At 37.5% G+C, this 16,394-nt stretch overlaps 2 protein-coding genes across 7 annotated transcripts in view; one reads left to right on the top strand and one right to left on the bottom strand.

Moving 5' to 3' along the window:
- Positions 1–59: 59 nt before the first annotated feature.
- ppwd1 (peptidylprolyl isomerase domain and WD repeat containing 1) lies at positions 60–11,067 on the bottom strand. 3 transcript variants are annotated; one of them, XM_067433840.1, is made up of 13 exons: positions 10,508–11,067; positions 10,321–10,402; positions 9,008–9,076; positions 8,687–8,887; positions 6,863–6,966; positions 6,657–6,777; positions 5,908–6,355; positions 5,611–5,801; positions 3,877–4,066; positions 2,195–2,376; positions 2,026–2,107; positions 1,757–1,939; positions 60–205 (listed from the first exon to the last, which is right to left on the bottom strand). In XM_067433840.1, exons 6-13 carry the CDS (start codon positions 6,707–6,709, stop codon positions 62–64), a joined length of 1,473 nt encoding a protein of 490 aa, XP_067289941.1. In that variant the 5' UTR covers positions 6,710–6,777; positions 6,863–6,966; positions 8,687–8,887; positions 9,008–9,076; positions 10,321–10,402; positions 10,508–11,067; the 3' UTR covers positions 60–61. The 3 variants fall into 3 exon arrangements, with proteins under 3 accessions (XP_067289941.1, XP_067289942.1, XP_067289940.1); XM_067433841.1 differs by having other exon boundaries at positions 10,332–10,402; positions 10,508–11,054; XM_067433839.1 differs by lacking the exons at positions 8,687–8,887; positions 9,008–9,076; positions 10,321–10,402; positions 10,508–11,067 and adding exons at positions 7,383–7,485; positions 7,675–7,833.
- A 554-nt stretch (positions 11,068–11,621) lies between these two features.
- adamts6 (ADAM metallopeptidase with thrombospondin type 1 motif, 6) overlaps positions 11,622–16,394 on the top strand; it is a 128,276-nt gene continuing 123,503 nt past the window's right edge. Inside the window, exons 1-4 of one of the 4 annotated variants that reach the window (XM_067433835.1) lie at positions 11,622–11,824; positions 14,281–14,473; positions 14,727–14,973; positions 15,898–16,292. In XM_067433835.1, coding sequence (XP_067289936.1) covers positions 16,205–16,292 — 88 coding nt within the window. In that variant the 5' untranslated portion in view covers positions 11,622–11,824; positions 14,281–14,473; positions 14,727–14,973; positions 15,898–16,204. Of the gene's footprint in view, positions 11,825–13,957; positions 14,474–14,726; positions 14,974–15,897; positions 16,293–16,394 lie in introns of those variants that run through there. The other 3 variants (XM_067433836.1, XM_067433838.1, XM_067433837.1) reach the window with 3 other exon arrangements.

The raw sequence follows: 16,394 nt of genomic DNA on the forward strand, positions 1-16,394 counted from the left end.
GTATTATTAAAAAAGGTACTTTATTTTACAAAATCAGAAGAGCACAGCTGAGAATGCATATCTATTTGACAGTGATGTTTATGATGCTGATATCTTCATATGGTTTGTCGGTTTTGGGGTTGACTTTTAAGTTGGAAATCCGCTGGACCACCTCCATGCCTTTACTGGTCCTTCCGAATACTGTGTGCTTATTATCAAGCCAGGGCTAATTGGAGAGAGAATCAGAAAACAATTAAATTAACTTAAGTTCAAAATTAAAGACTTAATGCTTTTTCCAAAGTCATGTGGTAACATTGCAACTGACATGACATTCAAGAAGTGACAGCAGTGAGACATTTATTTTATGATTACATCGACCTAATTGAATAATCATGACTGGGTAAAAAGAAATATACAGTGAGGAAAATAAGTATTTGAACACCCTGCTAAACAGCAATAGGAAATTGCCAAGCAGCTTGGTGAAAAAAGGTCCACTGTTGGAGCAATCATTAGAAAATGCAAGACGCTAAACATGACTGTCAATCTCCCTCGGACTGGGGCTCCACGCAAGATCTCACCTCGTGGGGTCTCAATGATCAAAAAAAAAAAGGTGAGAAATCAGTCGAGAACAACACGGGAGGAGCTGGTCAATGACATGAAAAGAACTGGGACCACCGTTTCCAAGGTTACTGTTGGTAATACACTAAGACGTCCTGGTTTGAAATCATGCATGGCACGGAAGGTTCCTCTGCTTAAATCAGCACATGTCCAGACCCGTCTTAAGTTTGCCAATGACAATTTGGATGATCCAGAGGAGTCATGGGAGAAAGTCATGTGGTCAGATGAGACCAAAATAGAACTTTTTGGTCATAATTCCACTAAACGTGTTTGGAGGAAGAAGAATGATGAGTACCATCCTAAGAACACCATCCCTACTATGAAGCATGGGGGGTATCATCATGCTTTGGGGGTGTTTTTCTGCACATAGGACTGGGCTACAGCACTGTATCATGGTGAGGATGACCAGGGCCATGTATTGCGAGATTTTGGGAAACAACCTCCTTCCCTCAGATAGAACATTGAAGATGGGTCAAGATTGGGTCTTCCAACATGACAATAACCCGAAGCACAGAGCCAGGATTGCAAACAAAGTCTACTGTACCAAATATTAACATTGATTTTCTCAGGTGTTCAAATACTTATTTTCAGCTGTATCATACAAATAAATAGCTTAAAAAAATCATATATTGTGATTTCTGGATTTTTTTAAAATTTAGATTGTCTCACAGTGGACATGAACATACGATGACAATTTCAGACCCCTCCATGATTTCCAAGTGGGAGAACTTGCAAAATAGCAGGGTGTTCAAATACTTATTTTCCTCACTGTATATAGATTTTTTATATAGGTATATAGGCGTCATGAAATTGCAGGACATTCTTATATTACCATGACCTCATATATATTAAAAGCTCAAGGGAAAGTTGATTTCTTATTTTATGAACCCTTAAAGAATGAATTTCTTAAAGAATGTTCAAATTAATAGTAAGAATAATTCAATTTCATTATTTGGTGTTTCCTGCCTCAGCTGCTGAAATTATAGCCCAATAGCAAAAGTCCTATTACATGCATTACACAGCAAATCAGAAACCAGTGTAGTTATTTTTGACCAAGCTTTTGAATGTTAGGTGTAGGCCTATATCCAAAATTTTGATGTTTTGATGAAAAAAAAAGAGAGCACATTATCTATCAACAACCCAAAAATGATGGTCTTACAGTTGGAACGACTGTGATGAAAAACTGCGATCCGTTTGTTCCCGGGCCTGCGTTGGCCATGCTGAGGGTGTATGGTCTGTCGTGCCTCAGTGTGGCATGGAACTCGTCCTCAAACTCTCCACCCCAGATGCTTTCTCCACCCATCCCTGTGCCCGTCGGGTCTCCAGTCTGGATCATGAAGCCCTACACATGAGAAGCCACCTGTTCAACTCACATCCACAAATACTGTATTTAGGCAAACATCTAAAATCCTCTGCATGTGTTCATACCTTGATGACACGATGGAATATGTGTCCGTTGTAATAACCGTTCCTGCTGTGGACGCAGAAGTTCTCCACTGTTTTGGGGCACCTGAGATGCAAAAAAAATAAAATAAACGTATTGCCATCTCAGACTAAACTGCTGTCACATGACACATGCAAAAAAAACACCACATACTCCACTGGAAAGAGTTTGATGTGAATGTCGCCCATTGTGGTGTGAATGATGGCACTGTCTGACACTCTTTTTGGCCCTTCTGCCTGTGTTGCTGCCATCACTTCCTCTTTAGAAGGCTTCTCATTAAAGACATCACGATCAGAATCAGCACTCTTGGTGTCTTCCGGCTCTCTCTTTGTAAACTGTTCCAAAACAAAATACAGTTTTAAGAGTCTAGTCTACAGTGTCAGATTAAAGGGCTTTTCCCACTGTTCTTTTCCCTGTTACCATCTTTCTTAATCCTGCTTTTAACTAAGGGTAAAGAAACATTTCACACGGGTTAGCACAGCTTTTTACCTGGGGTTATTAAACCCTACTCTCCCGTTTTTAATCACACGATAGATTATCGATCTAAACGCACTTTTAACCATGGGTTATCATCGTTCTTAACCCTGCTTTTAATTCCGGGTTATCCTCGTTCTAAAAACCGCTTAAAACCCTGGGTAATCCTGGTTCTAAACCCCACTTACAACTTTGGTTATTATGGTTCTAAACCCCACTTACAACCGCAGGTTATTTTAGTCCTAAACCCCACTTACAACCCCAGGTTATTTTGGTTCTAACCCCCACTTACAACCCCAGGTTATTTTGGTTCTAAACCCTGCTTACAAACCCAGGTTATTTTGGTTCTAAATCCTGCTTACAAACCCAGGTTATTTTGGTTCTAAACCCTGCTTACAACCCCATGTTATTTTGGTTCTAAACCTTGCGTACAACCCCAGGTTATTTTGGTTCTAGATCCTGCTTACAACCCCATGTTATTTTGGTTCTAAACCCTGCTTACAACCCCATGTTATTTTGGTTCTAAACCTTGCGTACAACCCCAGGTTATTTTGGTTCTAGATCCTGCTTACAAAGCCAGGTTATTTTGGTTCTAAATCCTGTTTACAAACCCAGGTTATTTTGGTTCTAAATCCTGCTTACAAACCCAGGTTATTTTGGTTCTAAACCCTGCTTACAACCCCATGTTATTTTGGTTCTAAACCTTGCGTACAACCCCAGGTTATTTTGGTTCTAGATCCTGCTTACAACCCCATGTTATTTTGGTTCTAAACCCTGCTTACAACCCCAGGTTATTTTGGTTCTAGATCCTGCTTACAACCCCATGTTATTTTGGTTCTAAACCCTGCTTACAACCCCATGTTATTTTGGTTCTAAACCCTGCTTACAACCCCATGTTATTTTGGTTCTAAACCCTGCTTACAACCCCATGTTATTTTGGTTCTAAACCTTGCGTACAACCCCAGGTTATTTTGGTTCTAGATCCTGCTTACAAAGCCAGGTTATTTTGGTTCTAAACCCTGTTTACAAACCCAGGTTATCATTTAACCCCATCATTGTAAACTCTGGTGTTGACAGTGTTGCTATGAAAACGCATAATCCTGAGTCCGGGGATGTGAACAGCTTTGTGTTGTAATTGCGTAATTATGTTAATTACGTAATTATGCAAATTAAACACATGGAGTGAAGACAGCACAAAATAACCCAGCATTCTGTTTACAAAAACCCACTGTTAACTAGTTCAAGTGTGAAAAGCCCTATATAATCTAAAAAGACCTAAAAATAAATCCCTATAGTAACATATACTAAAAATCAAATCTTCAGGATAGTATTGGAAATGATTTCAGTTTTTGGAATCGTACCATGTAAAAGCGGTTCTTCTTGAAGGCGGTGCAGAAGATGGTGGGGTCTGGATCAGAGCTCTGCAGTGCTGGATTGTCAGAGGCCTTCATCTCAATGGTCGGTGCTGCCTGCATGGCCTTGGCTACTCCCTGAAACAGGCTCAACTGTGCCACACGAATGTTCTCCAGTTTGCCCAGAATCCGCACACACCTTAACAGAGAAAACAGTTCACAGACACAGAGTAAAAGACTTTCAGTTTCTTTGCGCACAAAAAGCCGCCTCTTGTATAGTATGCAATACTGAATTATTAATTATTTATTTTCGCTGCTTCTTGCTTTTAAAAGCAAAAGGGCTGAAATATCCCCATAATCACAGTCAGTTATGTCTTAAATGAACATAAAAGGCATGCATTATCACAATATATTTTTCCATATCGATAAATACCACATTAAATCTAAAATCTTTATTTCTTTAAAGTTTAAAGGCATATTTTTGCTCCTGAGTGAAAGATGTAGAAAACAGTGGTTTTAAGCTATCCTTATTTGTCAAAACATGACAAACACTTCCTAAACAGGTGAACAATTTATTAAAACTGATGTAGATTAATTTATTAAAATCTTAACTGTGGTCAGCATTTTTTTTACTCTACACTATATATTAATAATGTCATCATTATATATACTTAATTGTGTAAATGGTAAAACACTAAAAAAGCAAACGGGCTAAAAAAAAAAAAAAAGCGTTTTAAGTTAAGAAACATTTTGAGTCTCCCCTCTTGCCTCACAGTGGATTGGTCCACCGTGCATCTCACCTACAAACACGCACGCACCTCACTGACACACACACCTCACTGACACACACACACCTCACCAACAGTGGTCAGGAGAGAAGGGAGAGAGCAAAGCTCAGTAGATGTGGAACTCCAATAAGGGCTGTCTATTTTATTCATTTTAAACATAGGATTAAATTATTTATCTTTTGATACAGGTGATGCTGAGTCATTAGTACATTACCAAAGACAAACAATTATGATAGCGATGTACAAGTCCGATGTTTTAGTGATTATAGTTTGGTAACGTTAGCTTGTTGTAAGTCACCCACTACAGCTAACAAGGTAATGTTATGTTATATGGAATAACGTCAAAGAAGCACGATAATTTAATAATTAAATTCTGTGTGGTGAACCTATGATAAGCAGTCCAAGCACACAGTTCTGTATTATGTGGGATGGGATAGCCAAAATATCTCCAAACCACTGTAGTTGAGCAAATTAACCTGTCAACGATATCTGTGTCGTCTGAGCTGGTCGTGAGCGCTGAATTTTCTTCACTCTCGCTCATTTTTATCACTCCACTTCACTCCGATCCTCCTAGCCTGTCAGCCACTGACTTTAAACATCACCACGCGCAGCTCCCAAAAGCCTGGCCTGCAATACGCACACACACCATTGCGCATAGCACGCAAGCATTATATCGAGAATTTATCGAACTGTTGTTAGCGTTTAATCGAGGAAAATTATATTATAATTATCGTCATCCTTAATTATGTTGAAATATTTTATAATACATAATAAAACAAATGCCAAACTACTTAAGCTTTTCTTTTGAAGAACCTTTTCATCATGATATCATAAACACTGTGCCACCTTGACGTTATGCTGCCCCCCATAAAACACAAATTATTTTAAATTCAGAAATGCCAAATATGTTCATCATAGAAGGAATGCATTTCATTGTCAGCTGCATATTCTCTACCTGTTAGTCTCCACATTTATGACTTTAATGCCCAGCATGGTGCCGTAAAGCACAAAGTGTCCTGTCTCATCGAAGATGACATTGGTCAGTCGGATGCCGTCCACCTTCTCCAGCTCGCGCTCCACCGCCATTCTGCGGCCAAACTCCATATCGGGCAACTGCTGCCTCATCTGCTGGAGCTCAGTGAACATCTGCCATTGAACAGAGACGACAAACTCAGACTTCTTCCAATGTGCATTTGTTAACCCTTGAAATTAGTGAATATTTAATCATTATTATTATATAACACTAACTTACGGTTAATGATTCATCAAACACTCTCATCAGCTTTCCCGTGAGGAAACGGAAAATCCTCACTTTGCGGTCAACGGCGATGGTGGCCATTTTCTTGCCGTCGTGGGAGAAAACCAGGCTGGTAGGATACGTTTTGCATTTGGCAAACTCGTACAAGTCTGTGTCAGTCTTGAACTCCCACCCCACATGTCGTGGAAATTTAAATTCGCTTGGGAGCCCCGTCCAGTATTCCAACATTCCCGCTTTATCGGCCGACACTATGACACGATATTTCGGATTCAGGCGGATCTGAGACAGTGGCGAGGTGTGCATCTTTTCAAATTTGTGCAGGGGCTGATTACTTCCACGTCCGTCATATACAAAAATCTTCCCTGTGGATTTCTCAGAGCAGGCTACTGTGGAGATGGCATCGCCCGGATTATAGATCCATTCACACTGACCTGGATGGAAGCTGAAAAAAATAAATAAATAAAAACTCTTAATCTCAAAAATATTGATTTGATTGCACGTACATCATCGGATGAGAACTTTACTGAGCTGGACGTCGACAACACCGATTTTAGCAGAACTGCTTTATAGATTAAATGATCTTTTGATCGAATTGATGATATTTACAACACTGAAAAGCTTTGTATAAAATGTCTTATTGTATAAAGCGCTATATATAAAAAAAGTGTGACTTGACTAAATGAGGAATACCAGAGGTTAAAAAAACAACACACTAACAAACACAAAGAGAAGCAAGATTTTACCCGAGTTTGAGCATGTTGATCATGTCGAAGTTGACAACATCAAAAACTTTCATGGCCTGATCATCACCCACAGAGCAGAAAAGCGCACCCTCCGCACTGACGGAAATACACTCGATCACACCTACGCACCATAGAGAAAAACGCAGCCAGGTTATTTACACAATAAAGTTTCTGAAGGAAAAACTACCAATATGGTAGACACTTACTCAAATGGCTGCGGAAGTGCTTGACAAACTCTACTCCCTCATCCTCTTTCTTCTTCCAGAATTTCACATGACCATCTTGACTTGCTGTTATGATAAAATCTGTTCTAGAATGGTAGAAAATTATAATCAGTACATCTGGAATCAAATAAATGCACCTGAATAGTGATTTACACATAAGCTCCAGACAGCACTAAAGAAGCCAGTTTGACCTGGGCATGTATGAGACCGTTTCTGTCACTTTCTCTATTTGCTCAGCACTATATCATACAATTTATTTAATTATTGTGTAAATGCATTTTGCAGCTTCTATGTGTGTGTGTGTGTGTGTGTGTGTGTGTGTGTGTGTGTGTGTGTGTGTGTGTGTATATATATATATATATATATATATTATACACACACATTTAAATTAATACACTTTTTTTGTGGTGGGGCTAGTGAAAATGTAGGTAACTTGAAAATATATTATTGATGTAACGTTACTAGTCAAATATTCTGAGGAGGCAAGTTGGAGAAAACTTACTTGGTGCAAACAATGTGTGTTATAACATCTCTATGCATGTAACTTCTTTCATACATGGAGGCAGATGGTAAATTGTCCAGGTACAGTCTTTCAAACTCAAGAACTGCAGCAGAAGACATTAATAAAACACATTAATAAAAACCCATTGTGAACACAACTGTAAAATATACCATTTACGTTAGCTGTTATGAAAACATAATACAGACGACTTTAATACCCAAATGCTGTTCAGGACTCTGAGAGAGCAGCTCACTTGGCGCTTCCGGGTTTTTTATAAGTCAAGTTAACGTACCCTTTTTCTTTTTTGTTTGTGTTGCCTCGTTGGGCAGAGGCCCGACCCATTCGCCTTCTCCTTCATCTTCGTCTAGTTTGCGTTTATTTTCAGAACCATCACGGCTCACGTCCGACGCCATTTTCAAATTAAAGTTCATATATTTTCCTCGATGGTGGTTTAAACGTAACACACGTCTCTCGTAATAGCACACTGCCATCTACAGGATGGGAGAATCTCGGGTCGAAGAACATCCGAAGTTCAGTCAATACAACCAAAATAATGCTCAGAATGTAACATTTATGGCAAGAGTAAAATTCATTATCCCTGCCGGTCAAGGTTGATGAGCCCTTTTAGGAATCAGTAGGAACTACACAGGTAAAATTAATTCAAATAACCTTAGCTTAGCTATTTAAATAAATAAAATTAGTGAAATGCTATGTATGAAAGAAGTTAAATGCATAGAGGTGTTATTATGACACACATTGTTTGCACCAAGTTTTCTCCAATTTGCCACCTTAGAATATTTGACTATTAGTTGATCAGTAATATTGTTTCTGCAAGCCACCAGGCCAGTAGACTTCTGCTCACATTGCAAATCTGCATGTTTATATATACATTATAATTTTATATTTACTTAAATAGTTTTTGTAAATTCTTTGTTTATTTAAAATGCTTTATATATATTGGAAATTCCACAGTAATATTTTTTTTTTACTAAAATGGGCTGGAATATTATATATATATATATATATATACACACACACACACATACATACACACAAAATAAACTATTAATTTCCAAATAAGATGGTGTGTAAATGAATATGTAAATAATACAAATTAGTAAAATAAGAACAGACTTTAATATGAAACTATTGAAAAAAAAGTCATTGAGACATTTACAATAGTGAAATTACACTGGATTATTATATACAGAAAATAAATATTTATGTAGGTCTATTACAAATCATTTAAATAATAATTAACCTATATCGACAAATAAAAGTTTGTGTTATTCTTCTTCACTTACTGGCTGTAAAATGAATCCCTCTTGAGCAAGTTTGTTTCATTTTGTGTTGCAGTATTTTGTTATGCATATTCAAGTTTTGATTCCATTTCTAATTTAGAAATCTCCAACACTGTCATCCTCTTCTGCAACAAAAGAACTTCTCGTTGAAGTTCAGCGAGCCCTGATGTAAAACTTCCTGATCTTCTCTCCTCAGACGAATGTCTGAAAACAGAGATAACTTTTTATTTACGGTAATATCAATGATGGAACTGTGAAACAGTTTAGTTTTTAATCCTTACAGAATGCGACACAGCTGTCCCTAATAACCTAGATGTCGCTAACCTTGTGGCTGGATGGCTGAGAGTGGGGCTTGTCGCTCTAGGAACACTCTTCCAGTTTGGGGTGGACAGGCTGAAAAAAAAAAAGATTTATTATAATCATAATAATGATTATTATTATTATAGCACATTACCAAAACTGCATATTTACGTCATACAACAAAAGAGAACATCTTTGAAAGCAAAATGCATTTTTAAAAATGCATTATGTTGCTTTGAGAAACACCAGCAATACTGACTAAAGTAGGAGAGTTGGAGGGTGTTTTTTCTTTTACCATAATCTCCTAAAAGAATGGCCTTTTTGTTCTCTGCCCAGTTTGGTTTACATTCATTTCAATATTAATGTACAAAATAATTTGGTAATTAGTCTGATTTAAGGGGAATCAGAATACCAAATCCTGACTGACGAGAGGAGGAGCTGGGGATGGAGTGTAAATGAGCTCTGGAGAAGCGCGACTGCTGCTGATAGTACTGAAGGAGCTTATATGTGAATGCTGTGATAGATTCCTATAGGTAGACGTGATCAGCTGACAGTCAGCTGATGCAATCTTGACTATTGTGACCTCTTAGAAATGACGCTATGCTTGATTATTCTCCATAACTCAAATATTTTAGCACAGCTGTGGTTGTAGCAAAGTAACTATAGCAACTGCAGATCTCATTGTCGTACGTTGCCACAAACTACAGTGAAATGCTTAATAAACACTAAGGTAAGCGCGGCGGTTAAGACATTTGTTGCAACGCTCTTAAAGAAATCACTTGCCTCAGGGATTACCCCCTCCCCCCTCAGGGATACTCGTACGTAAAGGGCATATTTGCCAGTTACATTTTTTTCAAAATTAATATATAAGTTTGGGATTTAAGTTTCAGGATTTAAATTGTTGTAAAAAGTCATAAGCACAAATTTAGTAGATAAAGTGGCCTTTTTGTTTGCTGTTTGTAAAAAACGTTTTTTTTGCCCTTCACATTACGTCACGAGAGGGAGTTGTCTGCCATGCTCTGCGTTGGCTCAGTGCAGAATTGGCTGGTATTCAGTACAGGTCTGTGTATTTTCGTTCGTTTTTCTATTTCTATTTCAATTTATAATTGTCATGGTAATTGTGTTCAGCCTGTCAGGACATCATGTTCACACGTTTCCTAAAAAAAAGATTTTTATTTTTATTTTAATAAAAACGTGCGAGCAGATGGGACTTCACTTCTGCATCTGCTTCGAAACACGCGGTGGTGTGTATAGTGTTCACTTTAGACCGGAGGATTATAATCCAAGCGTATGTTTTTTTCATACAAGGTTATATATTCATTGCGATTTTTTTTAACCTGCAATATACCATTTAAGGCTTTTCCTGCAACCGGGTCCAGGGCATTAAAGAAAATGAAACGCCAGCATGTTTTCAGCATCCTGAAAACACAAAACAAAAGACAAAGGCATAAACTAACACAACATTAAAAAGTTACCATAGCCAAAAATATATAATATTGAGCACCATAACACAGGAATGCTTACAGTTAAAGCCAGCCTGTACAGGATTATATACAAGCTGTATATTGGTCATGGGGCAGATGGGCGCACTCAAACAAGGATGCCCACCATCTCCGAGCATACACGTTCTTGCAGGTGGATACAGGCAGTGTAAACAGGGCTGTTCTTCAGCTCCCTGTCATTGTGCACAGATCCGGGATACCCAACAAAAATGTCAAGTCAACTTTCCCGGTGGTCAGCGATGGCCTGCAGCTGGACAGAATAAAACAGCTTCCTGCTAAAGTAGCACTGGATGGATGTGACAGCCTGCGGAGCGAAACCTACTCCCACTGCTTCAAGGACATCAGCGGTGGGTGGACTTGGGGATGTCGAAGGGCAGTAACACTATCCTGTATGATGCTCCAGCTTTAGCCAGTAAGGAAAAGAAAAAAGCAGCACCTTTACCTTGACCCTTTCCCACCCATTTTCATATTGGATTTCACCACACCAATTAGAGACTGGATGGACTGCTATGAGAGCCGGAGTTTTGGGGGAGGACAGCTCCATCTTCGAGCTGGATGGCAGAGGCTGGCTTAATACACATCAAATATGCAGATATCAACATAAATAAATACATAATTTTTAATAAAACAAAACATGAATGTGTTTCTTCATTTTAAGACATTCATGTTTTTTATTAGTGCTGTCAGTTGATTTAAGGAAAAAAAACTAGATTTTTTTTCTTCTTCTGTGATTAATGGCTATTAAAACACTTTATTAAACACTTTGAACTGTATTTTATAATGTAATAATTTCACATTTAATCTCCAAATGAATGCAGAAACAATAAAGACAGTACATTTAAGCATTTGTTTAATGGCATCTTTTTAGGAATGCCAGTATCACTGATACTAATAAAGCTATGATATCTCAATAAAATAACAAATTAACATTTATTAGGCTTCAATATATATATATATATATATATATATATATATATATATATATATATATATATATATTTAATTTAAGTGAACTTCAAAAACAATCCTCACAAAAACCCATTATACATTTCACATTTACATTCTGTGTAAAAGTAGGAAATAGGCTATAAATAAATAGAGTAACGTTATCAAACAGTTTGCACTGCAGTGAGTAATTACTTTTTTTTTTACACTGTCCCCTTAAGATCTGAATACTGGCGCGTGTGTTAAAAGCATTTGCATGAATTAAAACGTGATCATATAATGTAATGTAACGATAGACAAAGGATGACAGAAACAAACGGATGCTGCGTTAAGGATTTACCACCTGAATCTTCTACAAGTGGGACGGGAGACTCCCTGGAAAATCTAGAAACAGGTATGACTTTAATTTAAAAGGCGGGACTTTCCGTCATTTAGCGTAGTAATTTACGTAAGAGCGCGCCATCTTTGCATCCAAAGCATATTTTACATGTTATAAATAAAAAAATGAACGTAATTCACTCGTAAGCAAAATGAGTCCACAGCCTTCCCATAAATAAACGGTGCACAGTTCTGAGAACATTATTAACACCCAAAAGTAATTATATTCAGTATCTTTAGGAAAATAAATTATTAACGTTAGTTTGATGGGATTAACGTTAGGCGTTCCCGGCAAGCTAAAAGGCCGATGCAACACCATGTGCGACAAGTTTAGTGGCTGACGTTCCTGTACGTGGATTTGCATAAAATACATTTCTTAAATCGAGGTAACGATTTTATAGATGAAATAAAACATACACAAGCCTGTATTTTCCAGAGGTCTCGTGCCAAAAGCCGTCAAAAACCCGCGCTCAGTAACGGAATTTACCTTGGGGGTTGTCGTGTCGTTGGGTGGGGGAGGGGAGGGGAGGGGCGCGTGTCAGCAAGATTGACCAAGACCTTTATAAATGTTAATTTGAAATAAATGAGCCTTGAAACTGAGCAGTATAATTTTTCAATTCTCAATTATTTAGATGAAATGTAAAAAATAGCCTATAGCTATTTTTAAAAAATCGAATTAGTCAATCATAATTTATTTTCGTAAAAAAATAAAAAATAAAAAAATAATATAGATTAAATTAGAGTAGATTATAGATTTTAAATTTATTATAGAATAAATGGTTGTTTAGGAATTTAAAATTTGAGATAAAATTGTTGGATGTTTAGGAATGCATTTGTCCACCGCAACAATCAAACGATTGCAATAATAACATAGAGTGTATATTATTATATTTATTACAATTATTAAATGGATGCCCTCCCTACACCGACCCCTAACCCTACCCAATAAATGCTTTATTATTTATTATTGTTTGCAAAGCCACTGAATATTTTTTTTTAAGTAGCCTGACCATCAAATCTTAAATTAATTGGCAATGTGAAATTGAAATGCTTTATTTTGCATATGCAAAGTACTAATTTAACCATTTATATGATTAATGTATGTATAGGCCTATGGAGTGGAAAGAGCACTTTATGCAGAATCATTCTGCAGAATGCTCTGATTTACTGCAGAATCATTCATTAATCATTCATGAACCTTCCCTTATTTTATGAAAACATTTAAAAAGGGATATGTTGAAGGAAAAGCAGATGTTTCCTTCTGTAAACGCAAAATTAATCTGTGAACCTCAAATAACAACGACTATAAATGTATGCATTTTTTTCTGAGACTATGAATTCTTTTATATAAAATGCTAGTTTTGTATTGGTTTAAGCTATAGGGTTTAAGCCATAGGTTTAGCCAAGCGGCAACCTCCCGCGATTTTTTTTAATACAGTCTATATGGTTTTAGCCATGGTTTTAGCCCAGTAATCAGTGCACTGTCACATAGCCACCACGTGGCGTCGCTGCAAACTAAGCAACAATTCCCGATCAGCGTACACACATCTATAACTAAATTCACATGAAACGAACTCTAGCTCTACCTTTTTTATTACGTATATTATATTATATTATATTATATTATATTATATTATATTATATTATATTATATTATATTATATTATATTATATTATATTATTTAATTGATAATGATATTAATATACATTTCTTTCTTTCTCATGTTTATTTATTGTCTGCGTGTGCCAATTATTATTGTCTAGTCTGGAAAAAAGACACTGTAGTTAATGATTTTGCTCTTATTGTCATTCATTGTCAAATCACATAGCTACATAAAGAAACAACGATCTCGACGTTCAAAATTAATCAGGCTTGACTAAAACCTGATGAAGTCTAACAATTGGAATCAGCTATAGACTTAACTAACGTTATATAGCCGATATGACTGTGGTGTGTGTGTGAAATGGTTAACTGTCGTTTATTATGAAAGTGTGCAACAAAACAAAAGTAAATAAGTACTATTCGGAATATTACTTTAAAATAGTCCTCAGTCGTGTTCTTGATAGGTTTGAATGTTACGCACACAGATGTTTGATTGACCGTTCCTGATGTTACGTGCACTATTCACCTGACGATCCGAATGAGCGCGCGCGCGCACAGGGCAGGCACATCTGCAATGACGTCATGGCGAACCTCCCCGTCTCTCTCGCGCTGCCAGTGTTTGAGTTTGAGTGCTGGCTCAGATCCGGCTTCAGTATTAAAGGCTGCAAGTCTCCTGCATGCGCACCGGTCCAATGTGCATTACTGTTATTATTCATCTCTGGTGAATCAAATATCACGAGACAAAACAATAAGCCATCACACACGCTGGAAACGTAAACAGTTAACTTAAACATGAGCTGAGTAACACAAACTTATTCAACAACTTTTTCATATTTTGGAGATGAGTGCATGGAGTTTTTTCCCCCCAGCCTTTTTCATTGCATTGCTGATGCAGTGAGTTCATGAAGAGCTTTTTTTGTTGCTGTACAAGGACTACATTTGTTGGCATGAGAGGTAGAATGGCTTGAAGCGAAACGAGAGATTTGCTGAAGAATGCACTGAAGTGGATTCAAATGAAGATTTCTACTGTCTGCATGTGTTCTACAAAAAAAGATGAAGACGGTAACTATCATTTTTACGGTCTTTCAGACAGGTATGATAGTCTGGGCATTCCCAGTGGAGTTTGCATAGAAAATATCAATGCATGACAATATAACGCCATAACGTCTGTTTTTAATAGTAACCTTTTGTGACTGCTTTATCTCGAACGCAACATTAATGAAAGATACTTCATCAAACCATAAAAAAGAAGAAACAAGAGTCCCTAGGTACACATTTGTTGTCTTCTCACTGGGCTTGTGTGTTTTTATTTCAGCGGTCAGTGTAATAGTGTTGTGCAGTTGCCAGCTGTCTGGGTCAGACACGTTTTAGACGAGCTGCTGTCTGGAAGAAGCCGCTTTATTAAACTCATGAATGTTCGTCTGCACAGTAACTGCCGCTTCTGCTGCGATAGTAAGAAATACAAGCAAAAGGAGGTGACACAGGCTATATCTGTTGGAACTGGGCGACTCTTCTGCTGGCTGTTCTAGAGAAAAGCCGGCGTTTGATCTGAGGTTCATCCGGTGAGTGAGTTACTTCTTGAGTTGCCTTTTACTATTATCGCATAGAGCTACGAAACATTAGTCTAGCAATGTTACTGTAATGCAGTCGTGCTTGAGCGTATTATTATAGATAGATAGATAGATAGATAGATAGATAGATAGATAGATAGATAGATAGATAGATAGATAGATAGACAGACAGACAGACAGACAGACAGACAGACAGACAGACAGACAGACAGATAGATAGATAGATAGATAGATAGATAGATAGATAGATAGATAGATAGATTAATAGATATATTCATTTTGTATAAGAAATAATAACTTAAGTAATAAAACAAATAATAAAATAGAAATATTCTGCTCAAAATTACAATATTTGGACACTTTCTGGATGTCAATTGTTAGCGGATCATGTTCTCCACCTGTGGTTTCTCTGATAAGATGCTGGTGTGAACTTGAGAACTAACGTCATACATACACTAAAAAGCAGCTTGAGACCAAATGATAGTACTGCAAATCCCATTCACACATCAAAAAGTCTTGCAAAGTTCAAACCGGTTGGTGAAACTTAAGTTTGATCATCCAGTTATGTTATTTGCATGAACAGGTTTTCATGCCTTGAATCGGAAACAGGCAGGGCTGCTAATAGTCAAGTGCAGGTGTGAAAATGATAACCTGAAGTTACGGCATCCCACTCAACACCTATGAGCTCACCATTATGTGTGTGTGTGTGTGTGTGTGTGTGAGAGAGAGAGAGAGTATGTGTGTGTCAAACCTGTTCAAGTCCAGATGTTACAGCTGCAAAATTGCAATCTGCTCTTGATGTCGGATAAAACATTTGCAAATTTGTGTTCAGTCAACTTTTAGGAACATTTTGTAAGATTAGAAACTGGCAATTTTCCACTGACAAGGTTTTTTTCCACTCTCATTCATTTCCAGGCAAACAAATGGATCGTTTGGGACAAGCTCCTAATATAGATCCGCTGCTTTGGAATAACATGAAGAGAGTTCTTATGGATTCTTGCCCTGCTCATGGCTGACAAAAGTGCAGGCAGAAGTCCTTCCTAGAGACTTCACCTTTAGGAAGACTTTTAAACCTGGGATTAAGTGTGAACTGAGATTGTATCGAGGATGCTTGTCACCGATATGTTATGGTGCGAAGTTGGATTGATCATATCGCTTTAATCCACTTGTAGCCTCCCCCAACCCCCCTACCCCCACACCAATGTCAGATCTTCCCTAAATTATGGAAATTTTTTGGAAGACGCTGACTTGGATATTTAGCCTGGTCTTGGCCGCTGCTGAAGCTCAGATCCTTTCATACAACTCTCAAGGTAAGTTTAACTGAAAGTGATGACTGTAGCTGTAACAGCTGATATCATACCATATCTGAAAATTCACCAGACAAGCCATAACTCATTTCTGCTTACAATGAT

The sequence above is a fragment of the Pseudorasbora parva genome, chromosome 23 (genome assembly GCF_024679245.1).
Source record: "Pseudorasbora parva isolate DD20220531a chromosome 23, ASM2467924v1, whole genome shotgun sequence".
Classification (NCBI taxonomy): Eukaryota; Metazoa; Chordata; class Actinopteri; order Cypriniformes; family Gobionidae; genus Pseudorasbora; species Pseudorasbora parva.